This window comes from Perca flavescens, chromosome 2 (genome assembly GCF_004354835.1).
Source record: "Perca flavescens isolate YP-PL-M2 chromosome 2, PFLA_1.0, whole genome shotgun sequence".
Lineage (NCBI taxonomy): Eukaryota > Metazoa > Chordata > Actinopteri > Perciformes > Percidae > Perca > Perca flavescens.
In genome coordinates, this window is record NC_041332.1 from 14,500,975 (window position 1) to 14,519,965 (window position 18,991).

General features: G+C 41.0%; 2 protein-coding genes across 7 annotated transcripts; one reads left to right on the forward strand and one right to left on the reverse strand.

Annotated features, from left to right (window-relative positions):
• Nucleotides 1-1,604: 1,604 nt before the first annotated feature.
• afmid (arylformamidase) lies at nucleotides 1,605-12,381 on the reverse strand. Of its 4 annotated transcripts, XM_028600693.1 has the most exons (12): nucleotides 11,782-11,805; nucleotides 8,422-8,535; nucleotides 6,717-6,807; nucleotides 5,535-5,639; nucleotides 5,374-5,422; nucleotides 5,201-5,286; nucleotides 5,020-5,092; nucleotides 4,731-4,828; nucleotides 4,511-4,589; nucleotides 3,938-4,073; nucleotides 2,893-2,997; nucleotides 1,605-2,479 (listed from the first exon to the last, which is right to left on the reverse strand). In XM_028600693.1, exons 2-12 carry the CDS (start codon nucleotides 8,449-8,451, stop codon nucleotides 2,450-2,452), a joined length of 882 nt encoding a protein of 293 aa, XP_028456494.1. In that variant the 5' UTR covers nucleotides 8,452-8,535; nucleotides 11,782-11,805; the 3' UTR covers nucleotides 1,605-2,449. The 4 variants fall into 4 exon arrangements, with proteins under 4 accessions (XP_028456494.1, XP_028456504.1, XP_028456515.1 ...); XM_028600703.1 differs by lacking the exons at nucleotides 8,422-8,535; nucleotides 11,782-11,805 and adding an exon at nucleotides 12,305-12,328; XM_028600714.1 differs by lacking the exons at nucleotides 8,422-8,535; nucleotides 11,782-11,805 and adding an exon at nucleotides 7,112-7,128.
• On the forward strand, nucleotides 6,640-18,149 carry tk1 (thymidine kinase 1, soluble). Of its 3 annotated transcripts, none has more exons than XM_028600735.1 (7): nucleotides 6,640-6,886; nucleotides 13,151-13,182; nucleotides 13,609-13,722; nucleotides 14,898-14,991; nucleotides 15,133-15,222; nucleotides 15,520-15,639; nucleotides 17,266-18,149. In XM_028600735.1, the coding sequence occupies exons 1-7, from the start codon at nucleotides 6,884-6,886 to the stop codon at nucleotides 17,443-17,445; spliced, it is 633 nt and encodes a 210-aa protein (XP_028456536.1). In that variant the 5' UTR covers nucleotides 6,640-6,883; the 3' UTR covers nucleotides 17,446-18,149. The 3 variants fall into 3 exon arrangements, with proteins under 3 accessions (XP_028456536.1, XP_028456545.1, XP_028456527.1); XM_028600744.1 differs by lacking the exon at nucleotides 6,640-6,886 and adding an exon at nucleotides 10,405-10,445; XM_028600726.1 differs by lacking the exon at nucleotides 6,640-6,886 and adding an exon at nucleotides 12,578-12,921.
• The last annotated feature ends 842 nt before the right edge of the window (nucleotides 18,150-18,991 follow it).

The window sequence follows — 18,991 nt, forward strand, 5'->3', positions numbered from 1 at the left end:
TAACATTTATTAGGAGGGTTAGCCTCTTGGGCCTTGACAACCCCATTCGGTCTCTATATGGTCTATATGTAATATACCCTATACCCTGTTAAGGAGGAGGGTTCAATTTCTGAAATAAGTATCAAATAAGAGAAAATAGGGGTCTTTACATTGATACAAATGGCGTAGACAAAAATTAGGAACACAAGCATCATTTAGAAATAACCACACCACAAACTACAACTTTCAGAAATGACCATAAAGTTGAATGGACACCTTTCTAATGTCATCTAAAGTTGTACTGCATACAATAAGTTTTCTGATGACTCTGCGGTAGTGGGATGTATCAGTGATGGTGAGGAGGCTGAGTACAGGGCTGTGGTGGAGAATTATTTGCAGCTCAATGTGACAAAGACAAAGGAGCTGGTAGTGGACTTGAGAAGGAGGAAGGCACCGGTGACCCCTGTCTCCATCCGAGGTGTCGGTGTGGACATAGTGGAGGACTACAAATACCTGGGAGTAAACATAGACAATAAACTGGATGGTTCCTCAGTGTGTGACATCAACTGTCAAACATGGAGGAGGAAGCGTGATGGTCTGGGGCTGTTTTGCTGGATCCAGGGTCGGTGATTTGTACAGAGTGAAAGGCACCCTGAACCAAAACGGCTACCACAGCATTTTGCAGCGCCATGCAGTACCCTCTGGTATGCGCCTAGTTGGTCAGGGGTTCATCCTACAGCAAGATAATGACCCAAAACATAAGTCCAAGCTATGCCAGAACTACCTTAGCAAAAAAGAACAAGATGGTAAGCTGAAAAACATGGAGTGGCCAGCACAGTCACCAGACTTAAACCCCATTGAGCTGGTTTGGGATGAACTGGACAGAAAAGTGAAAGCAAAGCAACCTACAAGTGCCACACATTTATGGGAACTTCTGCAACAGAGTTGGGAAGAACTTTCTGAAGAATATTTGATTTCCATTGTAGAAAGAATGCCACGAGTGTGTTCCATTCTTTCATTTCAGAGTACAATAAGACATTGAACTGCATGAATTTCAATAAAAACCTGTAAAAATTGGGGTGTTCTAAAACTTTTGACCGGTAGTGTATGTCTGGAAATACTTAAATTTTTTATTGTAGATATGTTACTTATTTACTGTATACACTTATTGACTTGCTCTCTTCTTACTCTTATTTTATCTTGAATGTGACTGCGATCAACTGCGGGTCCCCTGCTGGAGCTGCTACCCTGCAACCTGACCCTGGATAAGCGGTTGAAGATGAGTGAATGAGTGACAGCTTTATTTGGGAATGTGCACTATGTGGGCATATGAAATAAAATAAGGTATTAAAACTAGATTTTGAGACAGGGCCACAAGACGAATAATACAGGACCTGCCTTGACTGAATAGTGTACTTTAGTGAAAAAATAATAAACTGTCAATTAATAAAATGATCATAAAACAACTATGCCAGGTGTGGAACTGATGCAGAAATAAGACAGAATACATTCTCTCAATCTTATTTGAGAGCACTATAACATGCCACTAGTTGATACAAAGATAGGACAATAAAATTACAGCAAATCTTATCTACTAAGTTGCACACATACACAAACAACTGTCATTACAGGAATTCTCAAATATAAATATTTATTTTGATGATTCTCTTTTACAATCTACAGTAATGATTAATACAGAACATTTGTGTGTAAACCATAACGCAAACAATTATTTAAGATGCCAAAATGAGTGCAGTAACAATGTGCATCAGTTCAATTTAAATATGTGTATTTAAATATCAGTACTGTACTATATTAGGCTCAAATTAACAGTGCAAATATATAGTGGTCATTAAATTCCTTTTACCCAATTGCTTAGATTAGATATCAGCATTGCGAAGGTTACAATCAAAAGCTACATTCACTTTGTATGATATATTAGTACTATGAGCTCCTATTCCTGTCCTACCCATGGATTTTATGTTGTGGAACGGATTGTAACAAGAACAAAACACCAAACAGACAGACCCACCCTTTTACAAAACACTGGAGAAATGCCAAAACTAACCATCAGCTCTACAACTTACAGCGTGCCGGTGGAACGGTGCTTCCTGACGATAACACTGTACACTATGCTCGTTAGATAATCTGTTTACAAATGAACATGAGCAGGTTTAACAGCAGTATCATTTGCTACAATCACTCGGTTTTAGGTACACAATGTTTTCATAGCACGTTTTTCTGACAGTAGTATCTACAGTGAACAAACAGCTGTAAGTAATGATACAGTAAACCACTAGGCAGTCAAAACAATCCATAACACCTGATTGTTGAACAATCAACATTTTAGAAATTGTACATTTACTATTGTACAAACCTGAAATAATGCATAAATCGGTGGACTCTGTACAGTGGTGTATGTTGATACAGAGGTATGTTGATAGTAGATGATGAATCAAAGGCTGACGCCTCAGCTCTTCCCCATCGTCTTTAAGAGAAGCTACAGAGAAAGAAATTATTTAAAACACAATGTTTTTTTTCTTAGTGCCTACCATGACCATAAAACCACCCTAAAGACAACAAGAAAAATGCAATACAAGTCAATAAATGTATGCTGATTTTGTAGAAAATTACTAAAAATGGGGTTGGATTTATAGAGATTTCCAGGATAATATTCTGGAAATCAGCACATTTAGGACTACTATTGCTGTCATCAGTCACAGTTACTGATGACAGCAATAGTAGTCCTAAAACTGCTGATTTCCAGAATATTATCCTGGAAATCTCTATAAATCCAACCCCATTTTTACATTAATATTGTAAAGCTATCACAGAAAGAATGACATTTAAGAGTACATTCTGGAAAATAGCATCAACATTCAACATGTCTTTTTTGTTGTTTGGTTTTGGTACCTTTGTTAGGTGATACTCCCCATCTACCAGTTGCTCAATGATACTGAAGTGGTCTGTGTTCGCCACGTCCTCCATGGTCACATCAAGCCCGGAAGCCTCCAAAGTCTTTAAAGCCAGAAGAAAGATACGTAACCATTTCAAAAATGCTGCCTTTATGTATTTTAATAAAACACTAACAGACGAAAGGTCACAGCGAGATCAATTAATAAAAAAAAATGTTAATACACTTTTTAATGACGTCACCTCGGGCTAAAAAAACATGTGATGGGCATTTTTCAGATTTTATAAACTAAACTATTATTAAAAAAAACAAAAAACATCTAATTAATTGATAAAAATAATTATCTTAAACCTAGTCTTGCTTTGCCAGACCTGCCTAGGAGGGTCTGGCTAGCCCACATTCCGGGATGGGAGAAAAACGTGCTCTGGTTTATTGGCATTTCTTTAAACCAATCACAATCGCCTTGGGCGCCAAGGCAAAATAGCCTCGGGAAGGAACTTGTTTTGGCGGAAGGCGTGTACATTCAAAAGTCATTTTAGCCGTGCAACAGAAAACTCCGATAGGACAGATAGTCTAGCTAGCTGTCTGGGTTTACCCTGCAGAGATCTGAGGAACAGTTAACCATAGTCCTCATAACATCGACTGGAGTTTATAATGCCAACAGAAAGGAAGCCCAAGGCAACGGATATCCGGCCTAAATGAGTGAAATCCGTCGAAAACTGAGCAATCCCGGAAGCGGAACGTCGAGGATATCCTAAACCCTAAAAAAGGTACCCCCAAGGAGTTTTTGACCACTAGCAGTGCTACAGCGCAATTCAATTTCTTTTAGGTTCCTATTTTTTTGTAAGCTCACCATTTACATTCCTGCCACCTGTTTCACGCTATTGCGCTGGTTGACAGTTTCCGGCAGTAACACACAAAGTTAACGGTAAAGTAATTGCGGCCGAATGTTTACAAGAAAACTCCACAGGGGGGCACATTTAATAAATAATTCCATTCATACAATAACCCAAATAGTGTTCATGCTCTGTCAGTAGCACTGACTTTGTAGTATTCTTCCGACTGCTTACGAAACTCCGGCGAGTCGTTCTCAGCGACGGCCACGACGATGCGACAGCTGGAGGAGGAGAGTTTGAGCTGAGGGACCAGCTTGCTGGGGCTGTTCCTCACCGCCACCTCCCTGCCAACAAGAGTCAGCCGGGGGACAGAGGAGTCAAATACTGACTGGCACGAGAGACCAGCAGAGGACAATTGCTGACACACACACACACACACACACACACACACACAAGGACCTTTACACGCACACTTCTCCTCCACAAAGAGACAATCACAACATTCTTCTCACACACAATGCCCTCATCACAGTTCTACGTGCACACATATCTGGATACTCTTTAGATGTGAAAATCTTTACGAACAAAGCTGTTAGATTTGTCAAGCTGTCCTGAAAAGATTATACATGTCAGAGCAGTTTTTGTAAGCAATACCAAATGTCAAAAAACGTATGCATGCGTTTCTGATGTCTGATTACTGTAAAAAAGTGGGTAACAATTAAATCACAACAGTGCATGTAATTGCACTGAAAGGTGCAGTTACATGCACCGCAGTACGTACTCTGTCATCTTCAAAGGCTCGTTGACGTAGGTGGATAGGATGGGCAGGAGGTCATATATGCCACTGACAAGAAACGCACCTATAAGACAATTAAAGAAACAATTAAAAGGCAAAAGTGTATCAGCTATACAGCATTTCTGAGCATTTTTGCTTCTTCTTCTGTAAGCTGTTTGTCAGTCATATCTTTTGCTTATCCCCGTTTCACCCAGATGGGCTTCACCTTTGATCTGAGGAGTGATGCTGTACTCCGACCAGTCAGTGGAGAGGACCATTGCAGCCAGGTGAGCCCCAGCAGAGTGGCCACACAGGTACAGACCACTTACGGAGAGAGAAAAATAAAAAAATAAAAAAACAGAGACACAGTGGATTTGTGATGGTGACATTTTAGATCTTTCTGAAGAATGAGCGAGGTCAGAAGGAACGTTTAAAAAAAACCCGGCATTTTAAAGTAATGAAATAAGATGAATTAACTTTAAGCTGGGTTATAACGGGTCAGAAAACATGGGTACCTGATGTGAGAATACTGCTGAACAACAGACACAACACTCCTGCGTACTTGAGACACCATCAAGTCCATGTTGCCTGAAAAGGAGCACAGGCAGAGGGCTTACACTCCCAGTTCATCTTCAAAAAACAATCTATTTTTCACCAAGAAGAGAAACATCCTTGTCAGAAATGAAAAGACTCTACCTTTAGGGGCAATGTCATAGCCGACGGCAACCACCACTACACCTTTATCAACGAGTGGAACAGCCATGAATCCCGACTCCTCCTTGCTGTATGAGCACAAAGCATCAACGTGAGAAACCTGACAAAGAAATCTAAATCTGCCCTGCGATGCAGAAGAGAACTTGACACCGTACCTGAGAAACTGCCAGTAGCCTCCATGTAGGTAAATGACAAGGGGGACATCTGAAACAGAGAGAATCAGGCCCGTTAATCCTCACGCATTACCGATGCCTCTGCATATTTGAAGCGTGCCAACGGGGCGGTGTTGGTGTCATAGCAGTCACACGCGTCGTACCCAAAGAGTTGGTGCTGGGTATGTAAACATCCAGTTTCTCTCCATCTCCCTCCCCATATGGCACATTGAGCAAGGTTTGAGCCAGGCCACGGGCACGCTCCGTACCTGGACACACACACGGTATCAAAGCATGACAGTAAGTGGACTCTCAAGGGTAAACTATGTGAGGATATACAGCAAGACAATATCAATTTGTCTACCATCAAAGCTAACCCTTTTAATATTTCTGGGTGTATTGTGGACAATGTTGCAAATCATTTTGAGCAATTTGGGATTTTGGTTATTGGATATTGGTTCCTTAGTCACTGACTAGACATTCCCATTTAGTTTATTTTATCCATACACAGTTTCTCATGGGGAGCCATGGGAGGCCAGGGAGTTAAGGCACTGACCATGAACAGCAACATCCCAGATTCAAGTCCGGCTGGGGACCTATGCTGCATGTCATTCCTCTCTCCCCTAACTTCCTGCAATCTCCCTGCTGTCAGTTTTGTAATAAAAAGGCAATCAAATGAAAATTGTATTTTTTAGGGGGACTGAGAAGAAATTTGAGGGGGGGGGGTGAGCCAAGTCACAAATACTTGTGTTGTCTCTTTAGCCTAAACGTTTAGTTAAAACCAGTGGTGTAGTCTGCGTGATACGCAGGTATATACGCAGTATACTCACTAAGAAAGCTCCAGGATTTCCATATACCCACTTAAAAATGCGCCATGACATACAACAACATCATCTTTTTGACATATTTTGAATTGTCATGTGTTTTTTTCTTTGCATAGGCTAAATAAAAAAGGTATTTCAGCTGTGAAGTGGTGCATGAAAGTGTATCAAAATGCAGGAAATTAAGTCTTTGATGCTCAAAATTTCCCTGGGGGAGGACACCCAGACCCCACCCCTCAAAGTCCCATTCTGGCCCATACAGTACAGTATGTACACTACAATACATTAGATTACACCACTGGTTAAAACCAATGGGAAAAAAAACGTGTGAAATATATTTTGTCTGGCTGAATTGTCTAAGTTAACATATGTTTTTTTTTAAACTGTGGCGCTACAAATTTTCAACAGGGAAACAGATTTCCACCGGGATACACGATTTGGCGAAACACCGGTGTTCCTCTTAAGGCTGCTGGCCTCAACCGGATTTCTGTGCCTTGTCAAGAATTAGCTTCAAAACAGACCAACCTTCCTTTAAAGCCTTCACGTGAGCCTTGATCACGTCGTCTGCAGACATCCTGTGCGACCACAGGCTGGGTGAAAACTGCCTCTCGAGCTCCTGTCACACGGAGAGACTGCTGTCAGCTGGGCGGCCATGAAAGCCGAGACGACAACTGCCATGAGCCACTGTGAACATGGTAAACAGCGCCCTCCTCTTCTTGAGGGAGGGCGTCGTTTTTTTTATGCAAATGTATTCATTGGTTGTTAACTTTGAAAGTTTGTTATCATAAAACGTCTAATTATAAGCACAGTTAGTTAGTGTCTGTGTAGCTGACTGTTTCCTGCAACATCAGTGTTCGAACTATAGGCTACCGTGGCCTTTGGGGGAGCCCACTTATTATTTTTAATTTTTTTTTTTTTACCCCACGGCGGACGCAGTTCTGAGACGCAGGCAGCGCAGTTGCTTTTCACCGACTGCAAGACCCAGGCGGACCCAGCCTGGGCACGCTGGGAAACGCCGGCCTCTCAGCTGATCTAACAGCTGATTGGTTCAGAATCGACTCAACATGATGACGTTTTACATAAACTTTTTATTGATTTTGAATTTGAGGGATTTAAACTGCTATTTGTCTGATTTAAAGGCTTATTCTGTACATAACACATGTTCTGTGGCTGATAGTGACGTTTACAAGTCAGAGAGACTAAATCCGTTCGGGTTACGGTGTGTTGTTAATTCAAATCAGCAACAGATCGCGTGTAGAGCATTTTGAGACCTACTCATAATTAAAACAACTGGAGACTGTGTAGGCTACAAGCTGATATGTGGGTCTGATAATATTTTATTAAATCGGAATCGGAACACAGTGTTTCTGCTGCTATAATCGGCTGGAAACTGTCCGACTTGACAGCATGGATCAAAAGCGAATTTTTGTCACCGCCCCCGGCAGGCTCCCATCCACTTTACAGGCGAGGCTCAGTTCATCTCGAACGAGCCTAAAAGCAGGATGTCATGCTGTGATTGATTGGATCATGAATTTAGTGGCCAATTCTGGTTTGTTTATTGAAATATGAACACCTCCTCACAGCTGAATAGTGTTAGGGAGAGATAGTGGTGACCTAACTTAAAGTCTTCCTGGAAGAATTTGCACTGAGCTTCATAACAACTACAAGTGGATTACAGCATATACAGGATTTACCCTAATATACCTTATCGAAATGAATTGATAGGTCAAACAGCAAACAGCCACCCACAAACAAAGCATAATAATAATAATGATAATAATTTATACTTTATTAATCATCAGGCTGTCTTTGAGATTTCACATTAACAACGGTTAAAGTTACTCAGGCTATACCGAAGAATACCATAATTCCTCCCTTCAATTAGGCCTAAACGACGCACCCCAAGCATCCATCCGACGCGTTTTGCCAGCAGCGTGTTAGCATTTGAACAAAGTGCTGTGTGTCCACTAGTGTGTGCAGACTGTGGTTACAGTATTGCGTGAGGCCTTTTGGAGGAACACATTAGTTAGCGATCTCTAACGGTCTCTAACATATTCCGTTTGAGCTTCAACTTTACTCTGCAAACAAAAGTGTATTGGCATTGGGAGTTGCACCTGGAATTGCCTCCAGCCTCAAAATAAACAACTTTGCTATTAAAATGTGAAAAGGTGAAGTTAAAAACATGCAAAGGATGTAGACAAGGAAATACCACTTAAAGTGAAACTCTTACTTCTTTCTTAAGTTCAGTCCAGTGCATCATTTTCTTTCTCTTGAAGTGACTTGACTTCCCGAAAGTCTGCTGGCAGATCAATCCGAGCCACAGCGCGCATGCTGAGGGGCTGAACTTTAGACCACAGACTCAACTTTACATAGTATCCTCCCCTTATTTGTTTCTTCTTTCAAGTTTTATTGCAAAACATGGGCAATGACAAACAAGAATAGACAAGTAAAATGATAAACAACAATGTTTCCCCCTAGCTGTTGTTGAAGTTAAAAAAGTTAAAACCATGCTTATATTTTGAAGACAATACTTTTGGTCTTATTTAGCCTGCAGCTAAATCTAATCAAATAACTACACTAATTAGCATTGGTCTGGCTCACACCTACTCAAGCTTCTAAAGATCAGGTCATATCTGTCATTTAGCATACTAGAAAGCTCCTTGTCCCCACACACGGAGACCTATTGTTTCTGCTTTTTGGGGAGCCAGACTTGATTAGAACAAAGGAAGTGCATATCCACTACTAACTGCTGGCAGTGTTTTCATGTTTTATGTTTGATTGTTTTTGTCATGTCGTTTTGTAATCAAATTTAAAAGACGTGTTCATTTGATTTCTGAGGAGGAAGGAGAGGCCTGGGTCGAATTGAAAGATTAAGCAAAAGGTTTAATGAACAACACAATGAAAACGACACGACAAAAACAAATGTTACACTGCAGCTGACGGCGGACTGAATTCATGCTTCTCCTTGTGGAGTTACATAAAAACAGTCATGTGACATGACAAACAATTACACTGTAAAACAGCGGTCTGCGAACATGCTTCCTCTTGCGGGGTCACAGTTTCAGCCATGTGACATGACAAACAATTACAGTGTAAAAAGCGGTCTGCGAACATGCTTCCTCTTGCGGGGTCACAGTTGCAGCCCTGAATTCACCTCTGTTTCAGAATTATATTCCTTTAGGATTGTGGGTGTTTCCCTAGAATGAAAAGTCTCTCAGGTTAAGGACACACCTCTGATTTCAGGTTTGCTCCAGTTCACAGACAAAGGTCATTTATCATGGTAGTGCTGATTCTATTCAAGTTTTCAGAGATATGCATTTCCTTTGTTCTAAACAAGTCTGGCCTAGCATGGGATGGCTCTCAAAACCCTTGTGTGGTCCTTCGGGTCCTTGTGACCCAAAGGACAAAACAAGGGTTAATACAGCACCTTAGTGCTTGTTTGTACAACATTTTGGCCAGCTTAAACTGTGTTTAAATGTGCTCTAGAAACAAACTTTCTTACTTACTTTACAAGAGACAGGGTTTAGAGAGCAATTCTCAACAAAATAAACGGAAGTACATAACCCTTGTGTTGTCCTTTGGGTCCCGGTGACCCGAAGGACAACACAAGGGTTAAAGGGGTGATAGAATGCAAAACCAATTTTACCCTGTTTATAGTTGAATAACGACAGTTCAGTGGGTAAATAGGACATACATAGAAGCTCAAAATCCCATTGACACTCCTTTACTATGAAAATCTCATATTTTGAAACTGCCGCTGAAAACGGGTGAATCCCAACAAAGCTGGAAGTTGACGTCAACCTCCCAAAAACCGGAACCTTTGTCAGCCCATTGGTGTATTAAGAGAACGCCCCAACATTTACATATAGGCTACACAACTGACCTGAGATCAGGTAGTCTTCCGAATCTAGGTCGCGCAGATCTCTGCTATTCCATTACAATATTCACTTCTGAAACTTTTTTATGTAAAGCTCAAATATGGGCCGTTTTACAAAAATATATGGCTAATTGCAAATTTTGTCCGATTGTGTGTCGGAGTTCAGCGCCGGTGCTGCCTGGGTTGCTGCCTCGCCGCCCGGCCTGCCTCCCTTCACACACCCCGGCCTGCTCTGAGCTCGATTGAGCTCCGTTACGACTGGCAGCCCACAGCACTCCATACCCGCGCAAAATCACCGGTTTTTGGCAAATGGACTACTAAACGCTGGTCCTCTGACAGAGCTCCAGGGCTTGCAGTTCCCCTCTTCCTAATGCCAGGTGTGTGTGAGTGAGAGCACGGTCAGCGAGCTTGTTACGCCAGCAATCTGTTACCACAGGTTCCAGTTAATCTTATAATGTGTTGAGTTATTTAAACAAACGATCGGTGAAATACACGCCTCTTGTCCGCGAGTCTCATTGATCGAGCCTGCGGCTGGATGGGATGGAGCCTGCGGCTGGATAGAGCTAGCTAGCCTCCTCTTAGAATTCCTCTGGAATTCACAAATATTCATTAACTTGAAATCGGACACCGTTGTTAGCTTTATAAGACATTTAGTTAGATGTGTAAGTGGCGTGACGAATCTCAAACTGTAAATATACTCGAATTACAACCAAAAATGAAGCTAACTATCCGTGATTTGTAGCTACACATAGCTAGGATTGAAGGGACAGTCGAAGCTAACGAAACACCTAGCTAAACTTCACAAATATTAACTTGAAATCGGACACCGTTGTTCCTCAGAAATCAAACGAACACGTCTTTTAGTTTTTTCTTAAAGGTGCAATATGTAATATTGTGTGTAATACTGGCAGCTAGCGGTTAACATTGTTACTGCACTACCAATTCAAAATACTGGAGAGTCGTCTCCCCCGCCCCCTCCTGCCCAGACTCGAAGTTCACGGGGGTTGCCAGGCTGAGACCGCAGCATTCACAACAATGTTGCTAGACGCTTTTCTCACATAGCCAGACATTACTGCACAGCACACAGGAGTAGTTAACGGTAGATGCTAGTCTCACATAGCCAGACATTACTCCACAGCACACAGGAGTAGCTAACGGTAGATGCTGGCTATATTGACAGTCATAAAAGCCTGTGCTCACGCGGAGCTCTGTAACCAACTAACAGACACACTTTTTCGGCTTAAAATTACAGTATGAACCGCTAAAAACACAACAACCTCACTTAGAATTACAATACGAAACGCTAAAAATACCATTACCTTGCAGACGGAACACACTTCATTGGCTTAGAATTAAGGAAACAATCGCTAAACACACTGCAAACTCACAGTCTCCTCTTTCCGATTTACAGCCCCCCTCTCGTGGCTTAAAATAACTCACCGTTGTCGGCTCCAGCCGCTAAACTACACGTTGTAAACAGCCATGGGCTGCATGCCTGGTCCTCCCGGTAACGTTAACAGTTAGCAGGGTTAGCATGGCGGCGTTAGCTAGGACCAGTCTGGATCACTTTACTGGCTATGTCTCAATTGTTTTTGCGAGTAACCAACTCGGGTACTCTAGCTATATAATTCAATGTGAGTACACAAATGTTGAAATGACAAAAAATGCCCATCCCTAGTAGCTGTGATAAATTAGCCTGAAGCTAATGCTTACCTGTTCAGGAGAAAATAAGCCAACTCTGCGTCCTTTTGGGCTCTAAGCTGTCTCCATCTTTCAAACACATCTCCAATATTTACCAGGGGGTTGTTACGTCTCTGGTCACGCAACTGTTAGAAACATGCTGTTTTCTTTTTTTTATGTCATGTAGAAATTTATCTCCGTTGATCCTGTTTGTTTGTTTGCTGCTTTCATGGCTGTACTACCGTTACAGCTGTAGCGCGCTGGGTTTACGTTTTTACAGGTATATCTGGCAACCTGGCCTGCCTGTCAAACTGGGCCGTTGATAACAACACACAGATCAAAACATAAACATAAATTCCGTCACTGAATGTAAATTTCAAAAAGAAAAAATACTGACATTAGCATTGTTGTCAGAAAAGATAGTATTTCAGTTTAACATGTTTCCTTAATATCTGACAAGGCATTGGTGTCATTTTTGGATTTATTACAGTACAAATATTACATATTGGACCTTTAACACTGTCTCTAACAGTCCTTTGATGCTCCATTCCCTTACCATATCATGGATTTTTTAGTAGAATGACCCATATCACCACACTGTCCTTTAATATTTTTCTCCTATAAACATCCTGTTTCAGTTAACGGGTCTGTCCCTCCCTTCTGTCCCACAATCCTACTATGGCCACACCAAGACCCGCCCTACGAAGCAGCTCGATTGGTTGGGGTAAGGCATTTGCCTTTGAGTGGTTAAGGTTAGGATAGCCGATTGGTCAGGGGATAAGACCTGTACAAATGGGGTTACGTTACCTTGCGTAAGCATGGACACCTGGCCAATAAATGCTATTGAAGGGCGGGTCTTGTCGTGGCAATAGTATGATTCGTTAATGCTCCCTTGTTCCCGGCATGCTTCCCTGTCCGCCTTCACCTCTCTGTGGACGCTGTTTGGTTCAAAGAATCACGTGACACTACACCCATTGGTTGAATTTAACTTAAAGCATTCCACAACTACTGGCGCCGGCGCGGAGCGCCATATTCAACGTTTTGCTTCAGGACGACTTTTATTTTATTTTAACTTAATTATTTACATTGTAGCGACTTTAATTTAACATGGACTGTGTGGATTTTCCGAGAGTTCTGCCAAATTCACCGAGGAAAGCACGGGGACAAATTCAGGTTCGTATCTGGTTTATGTTAAAGTTGACTTAAAAACGTTGTTGTCTAACGTTATATCGTCCACGCAACCACTGAAGCTCACTTCAAGCTATCTAAAAAACAAAACAGGACACACGTTAGGTGTCTATTTAATGAATAACGTTAACGTTAGTTGACTTTCATCTTTTGTTAAACTTTGCTGACTTCCTCTTAGAATAACAACCCATTCACTGTTGTTTGTTACCTTTAGGTCATCTTTGGACCGATGTTTTCAGGAAAAAGGTGAGTTATTTATTCACGAACATGAAAACAGCACGTCTCTTTGCAGTTGTAGATAGCTGCTCTTATTCATATTCACTGTTTAAAGTAATGTTAAAACAGTATTCCGCTCAGACTTCAACATCCCGCCAAATGTCCTCCATTGTTTACTCGGCTCCCATCTATATAAACCATATGTTGTAAAGCGTAAATTTGTTATGCAGTATACTTTGTAGCGTTGTATACGTTTTATAACACATTTAAGGATCACTTCACACCGATATTGCACATTGTACTAAAACCATATTGCATAGTACACATTACCTCATGCTTATGGTGTAACGTTAGAATGTTGTAGAAAATCAGTGTTGGAGGAGCACTGCCACATATTTGACAATTGTATTTCCGTATGCTGATGGGTTTTCACTGATTTGCATTTGAAATTTGCAGCACTGAACTGATGCGAAGAGTGCGCCGTTTCCAGATAGCCCAGTACAACTGCTTGGTGATCAAATATGCCAAAGACATACGTTACTCTGACACAGGCATGGCCACACATGACAAGTAAGTTCCCCGTTTTGATTTACTTTTTTATTCAGCCAAGTTGCTCAGATTAACAGAAATCTACCCGTCTTTGTGTTTGGTGATGTGGTAATTAAGTCAATAGCTTATTAGTTTAGTTGTAATTTGTGTGAACCTACTTATGCAATAGCAAATAAAAAGGTGGATGTTATTGTAAACATTAAATGATATATGTTTGCACATACAGACCTAGAAAGAGACGAAAAAAAGAAGCTGAGTTGGAATTGCTGAAAGGATATCTACAAGTAATGTTACAGCAATTAAGAAGAAGACCTATGTTATTGGTCCCCAGGGGGGACATTCTGATATTACACATTACACACACATGCACAGACAGGACCTATACATGCATTGATGGAGATATGTCAGAGTGAGTGAGATGTACTGGCACCTCTCCAGCTACCAGTCCACAGTCTGTACTTGGTACGTTCGAGGACTTGAGCTGGCCGGTTCCCAAGCAAAGCCCCTACGTCAACTATTTTAGACAAGAAGTTAATTAGGGGGAGTCCCCGTAATTAACTTCTTGTCTAAAAGAGTAAACTGTTTAAAGTACATTTTATTATGAATTGAACAAAATCAGGATTAGTTGCATTAGTTCCTTTTGAAACTGGGCAGACAGACGGGGATAAATACTGTACATCTTTTCCATGGATGTATTGTATTATGTTTTCACTATCTGATCCCTGATAGCCAACAAAAGAGGACTTTGGAAGTAGGGGTGGGAATCACCAGAGGCCTCATGATACGATATCATCCCAATACTTATGTCACGATACGATATTATTGCGATTTTAAACATATTGCAATATTCTGCGATATATTGCAATGTATTACCTTTTTTCCAACTTCAGATTTTTCCCCAATTTCAAATGATGTCCCGAAAGGACAATTTTGTCAACATCTGTTGTATCTAAAAAGATACATTTCTCTGTTTGTTCATCTCACAAAATGTGATTGTCAAGCAGACAAACTGACTAACACATATATCATAAAAGATCGATACTTGGCGTCTGTGTATCGATACAGTTTTGCCACGAAAAATATCGCGATACTATGCTGTATCGATTTTTTCCCCCACCCCTATTTGGAAGTAATTTGCAAAGTATTTATCAGATTCATTTTAAACATATTTGGCCTCTATCTTGTCCATCTTTTAGAAACACAATGGAAGCTGTACCAGCCAATTGTCTGGAAGATGTGCGTTCTCTGGCATTACAAGCCTGTGTCATTGGAATTGATGAAGGACAGTTTGTAAGTGTGTATATATATTCCTTTTCTTTGCCCTAAGCTAGTTACAGTTCACCTCCATAGAGACCAGTATGTCTTACTCTGCACTAGCAAAAGGACAAATTCCTCACTAACTAAATCTGTGCTTCCTTTGTATTATTGTAGTTCTCAGACACAGTGGAGTTTTGTGAAGAGATGGCCAATTTAGGGAAGACCATTATTGTGGCTGCTTTGGATGGAACCTTCCAGAGAAAGGTGAGTATTTGTGTTTGTTTCCACATGTGAATACTGGCAAACACTCACAGTTCATGCTGACAAACAGACACTGTGTGGATGCTGCCGGGGCAGATAGAGCCCCTCTGTGGGTATAGATGCAACAAAATGTCCAAGACATTTGGAAGGACTCAACAATCTGCAGGAGCAGCACAGACCGTTCAATGGGCTCATTATTCCTCACTATAGTGTGTTTGTTCTGTCCTTTTTTTAATGTAATTATAATTCCATCCATTTCATTGTACTGACTGTTTTCTGCTGTCTTGTGCATTCTTGTAGGCATTTGGAAACATCCTGAACCTTGTCCCTCTGGCGGAGAGCGTAGTGAAGCTCCACGCCGTCTGCATGCAGTGTTACAAAGAAGCTGCCTACACCAAGAGGATAGGGGCAGAGAAGGAGGTGAGCAGGCAAACCTAAGAAAAGTCTTCAATAATTTAACCATGAAGTGTTTCAGAACACTTTTCTCGGTCAGACAAATAACTATATTATGGTTTGTCTCTCTATATTCTGTAATAGTATCCTGTAACCTTGTATAACAATATGGTTTGCTTAAAGGCAGGGTTGGTAACTATTTTCAATATATACTTTTTTATATTTATATATTGTTTGGAAATTAGCCTGACAAGCCATTGACGGGGCTCAATCCGAGGGGCGGGATTAACGGTTGTCTTTCAAATTCCCTCTGCACGTAATAGGATAACGCTACAACCAGGCAGAGCAACAAAGAAGGTAGCAGAGCTAGTTGATAGATTAAACTTTTGCCGTATCCGCTCAGCAAAACTCCGAACACATCTTCCTTTTTTAAGAAGGACTTCTGTGCCGTTCTTTGTTCAAAGAAAAGCTTAACTCCAAGGCTTCCAGAAGTCCGCTGTTCCCAGCAGCAGCCATAAGCCCCGCCCACCGACTCTATACAAGCCCCCCCCCCCGGCTGCAAAATAAATTTGTTGCCACTAGGATGCGTCTAGACTTCTAGGCTAGTTTGAAATGGTCTTTACACCCCAACAGCAATAATAACTTATGGGCTGTGAAAAAGGAGCAAAAAAGATCTGTCATCTGTAGCCGCTGTAATCTTGTTAAAACGCCCACCAATCACTGCCTCACGGCCCGCTCGGAAAGAACCAATGAAATGCCTCCTTGCACCGCTGCACCCTATTCTACCCTCCGGTGTACAAACCCGGGCTCAATGTGCGTCGTCGCCGCATTGCTAACAGTAGTCATGTTTGTTATAAACATTCTGTATGGTAATATTAGGCGTTTGCTTACCGTTGAAGGAGACATGGAGTAAAATGCGGGCCTCTCTCCACTCTGAAGCAGCGCTGCAGCGGTGCTCGTGCACATCTGTGTGTGTGGCTCAGAGCCCAGAGGGCGGGGGTTAGACGGAGCCCCAAGGAGATACTTTTCAACATTACCTTTTCTTTTAAATGTGATGACAATTTTGACTTCATTTTTCTTATTGAGATTGATTGGGATATTGTGTCCATATCATTGTCCCATATTATGTTTATTTTCAGGTTCATACTTTTCAGGTGTCTGTCATTTCTCTATAACCGACTGTTCCCATGGATGGAGTACTGACCATACTGTAGATTCTGGCATGCCGTTTTTATATCAATAAATACCAACACCGCTGTCAAGTTAGATCACAGAGGAGAAAGGGAGAGAGTGGAGGAAACGGGGATCGCTAATAGCAACAGTGCAAACAGCGTTAGCTCTATGTTTAGCTCACTCAACGGTGCAACCTGGCCTCCGCCGGAGAGCAGTGCTCATCAGTAGTAAAGTTAACCCTTACACTATCCCATTTAAAAAAAATAAAAAGTTTCTGAATACAGGCTGTGTGCATTTGTTTGAGCGTTTTTTTTATACTTTCACAGTATTTATATCGCACCTGAACCTGATTTATAATTAAGATGTGGAAATCGTACTTTTTACAATATAGGAACATTCAATGTAGAGTAGGTAGATGCAGTCCCCTTTTCTTACATCAAATTCCTATGACTTGTCAACTCATGTTTCTCTGTCCTACAGGTGGAAGTGATTGGTGGAGCTGACAAGTATCAGGCGGTGTGTAGAAAGTGTTATGGAGGTCTGGTGGTGGACAAAGAGAACAGTGCTCCCTTCAGGAAAGAAACTCCACAACATGGCCTCGTAGGAAAACTCATGGACTCTGCTGTTCCCAGGAAGCTTTTCTCCTCTCTCCACCTCTGAACACAATAAGACTTGTTTCAGAAGTTGAGTATAAATCCAGGAATCAAATGAAACTGAGAGAAGAGCAGTGGAAGGCAAATGGATTATTTTATCTAACATATTGACATGCCTGGTATTTTAGGGATGGTATTTGGTGTCTAATTGGTGTGTATGTTTTATTTTATGTAGGATTTTACTTGATATGACAATGCACTTGATAACCCTGAAAATGAGTAAACCAACTCATAACTCACTGTTACAGTATTCACTACACTGTTAATATCTGTAGCTTTTGGGTTTCTTTTAACATCATCCACGGTTTTAAATTATTTTTTGTTGTGTAGTGCACGTATAAATGCAGTATTTTCTTCCAACATACAAATGGAAGGTTAGACTCGTATGTTTCACCGTGTATGGCAGGGCTGGAGTAGTAATTAGTAAAAATTAAATTCAAATTGTACATTTGAATAAACATTGGCAGAGTATCCTTTTTCCCCCCATTTAACACTTACTGTACATGTTTTTAACTAACTATGAGATACGTAATCCAATGCCCTCGCATGCTACAGAGGACCAAAATAACCTGTTTAAATCCTGGTAGCCTCGGCTGTACAGCGAGCTGCCCGGTTGGAATGGAAAAAGTATGTCCTCCCTACTATACATGTCGTATACTTAGGGTTGGAAACTTTCCATGGGAATTAATGTGAATAAACTGGATCTTTTGATAATACATGACCCATTGCTATTAACTTACAGTACAGGCCAAAAGTTTGGACATACCTCATTCAATGTGTTTGCTTTTTTTTCATGACTATTTACATTGTAGATTCTCACTGAAGTCATCAAAACTATGAATGAACACATATGGAATTATGTACTTGACAAAAAAGTGTGAAATAACTGAAAACGTCTTATATTTTAGATTCTTCAAAGTAGCCACCCTTTGCTTTTTTGATAACTCAGCAAACCCTTGGTGTTCTCTCAATGAGCTTCATGAGGTAGTCACCTGAAATGGTTTTCACTTCACAGGTGTGCTTTGTCAGGGTTAATTAGTGGAATTTTTTCCCTTATTAATAAAAAAGCAAATGGTGGCTACTTTGAAGAATCTAAAATATAAGACGTTTTCAGTTATTTCACACTTTTTGTTAAGTACATAATTCCATATGTGTTCAGTCATAGTTTTGATGCCTTCAGTGAGAATCTACAATGTAAATAGTCATGAAAATAAAAAGGAAACGCATTGAATAAGAAGGTGTGTCCAAACTTTTGGCCTGTACTGTATGTGTGTTAATTGTATAGCCCACTTGTTTTTGATAGGCTGGAAACAATAGATAGCGCTGATGGTTAGCTTAGCACACATAACCATAACCATAGTAAATCAAAGGTAGCATGCTAGCTACCTTCATATGTTAAGCTAAAGGTCAATGGTTTGGGCTACTACTTAGCCTACTGCAGGGCTATGGAGGCCACACCCACTGCACAGATCATTTCTAGAATCAACACTCTACAGCAGATTGACTGACAAATAACTCAAAGTATTCACTTACATGCCTATCTGTTTACTGTT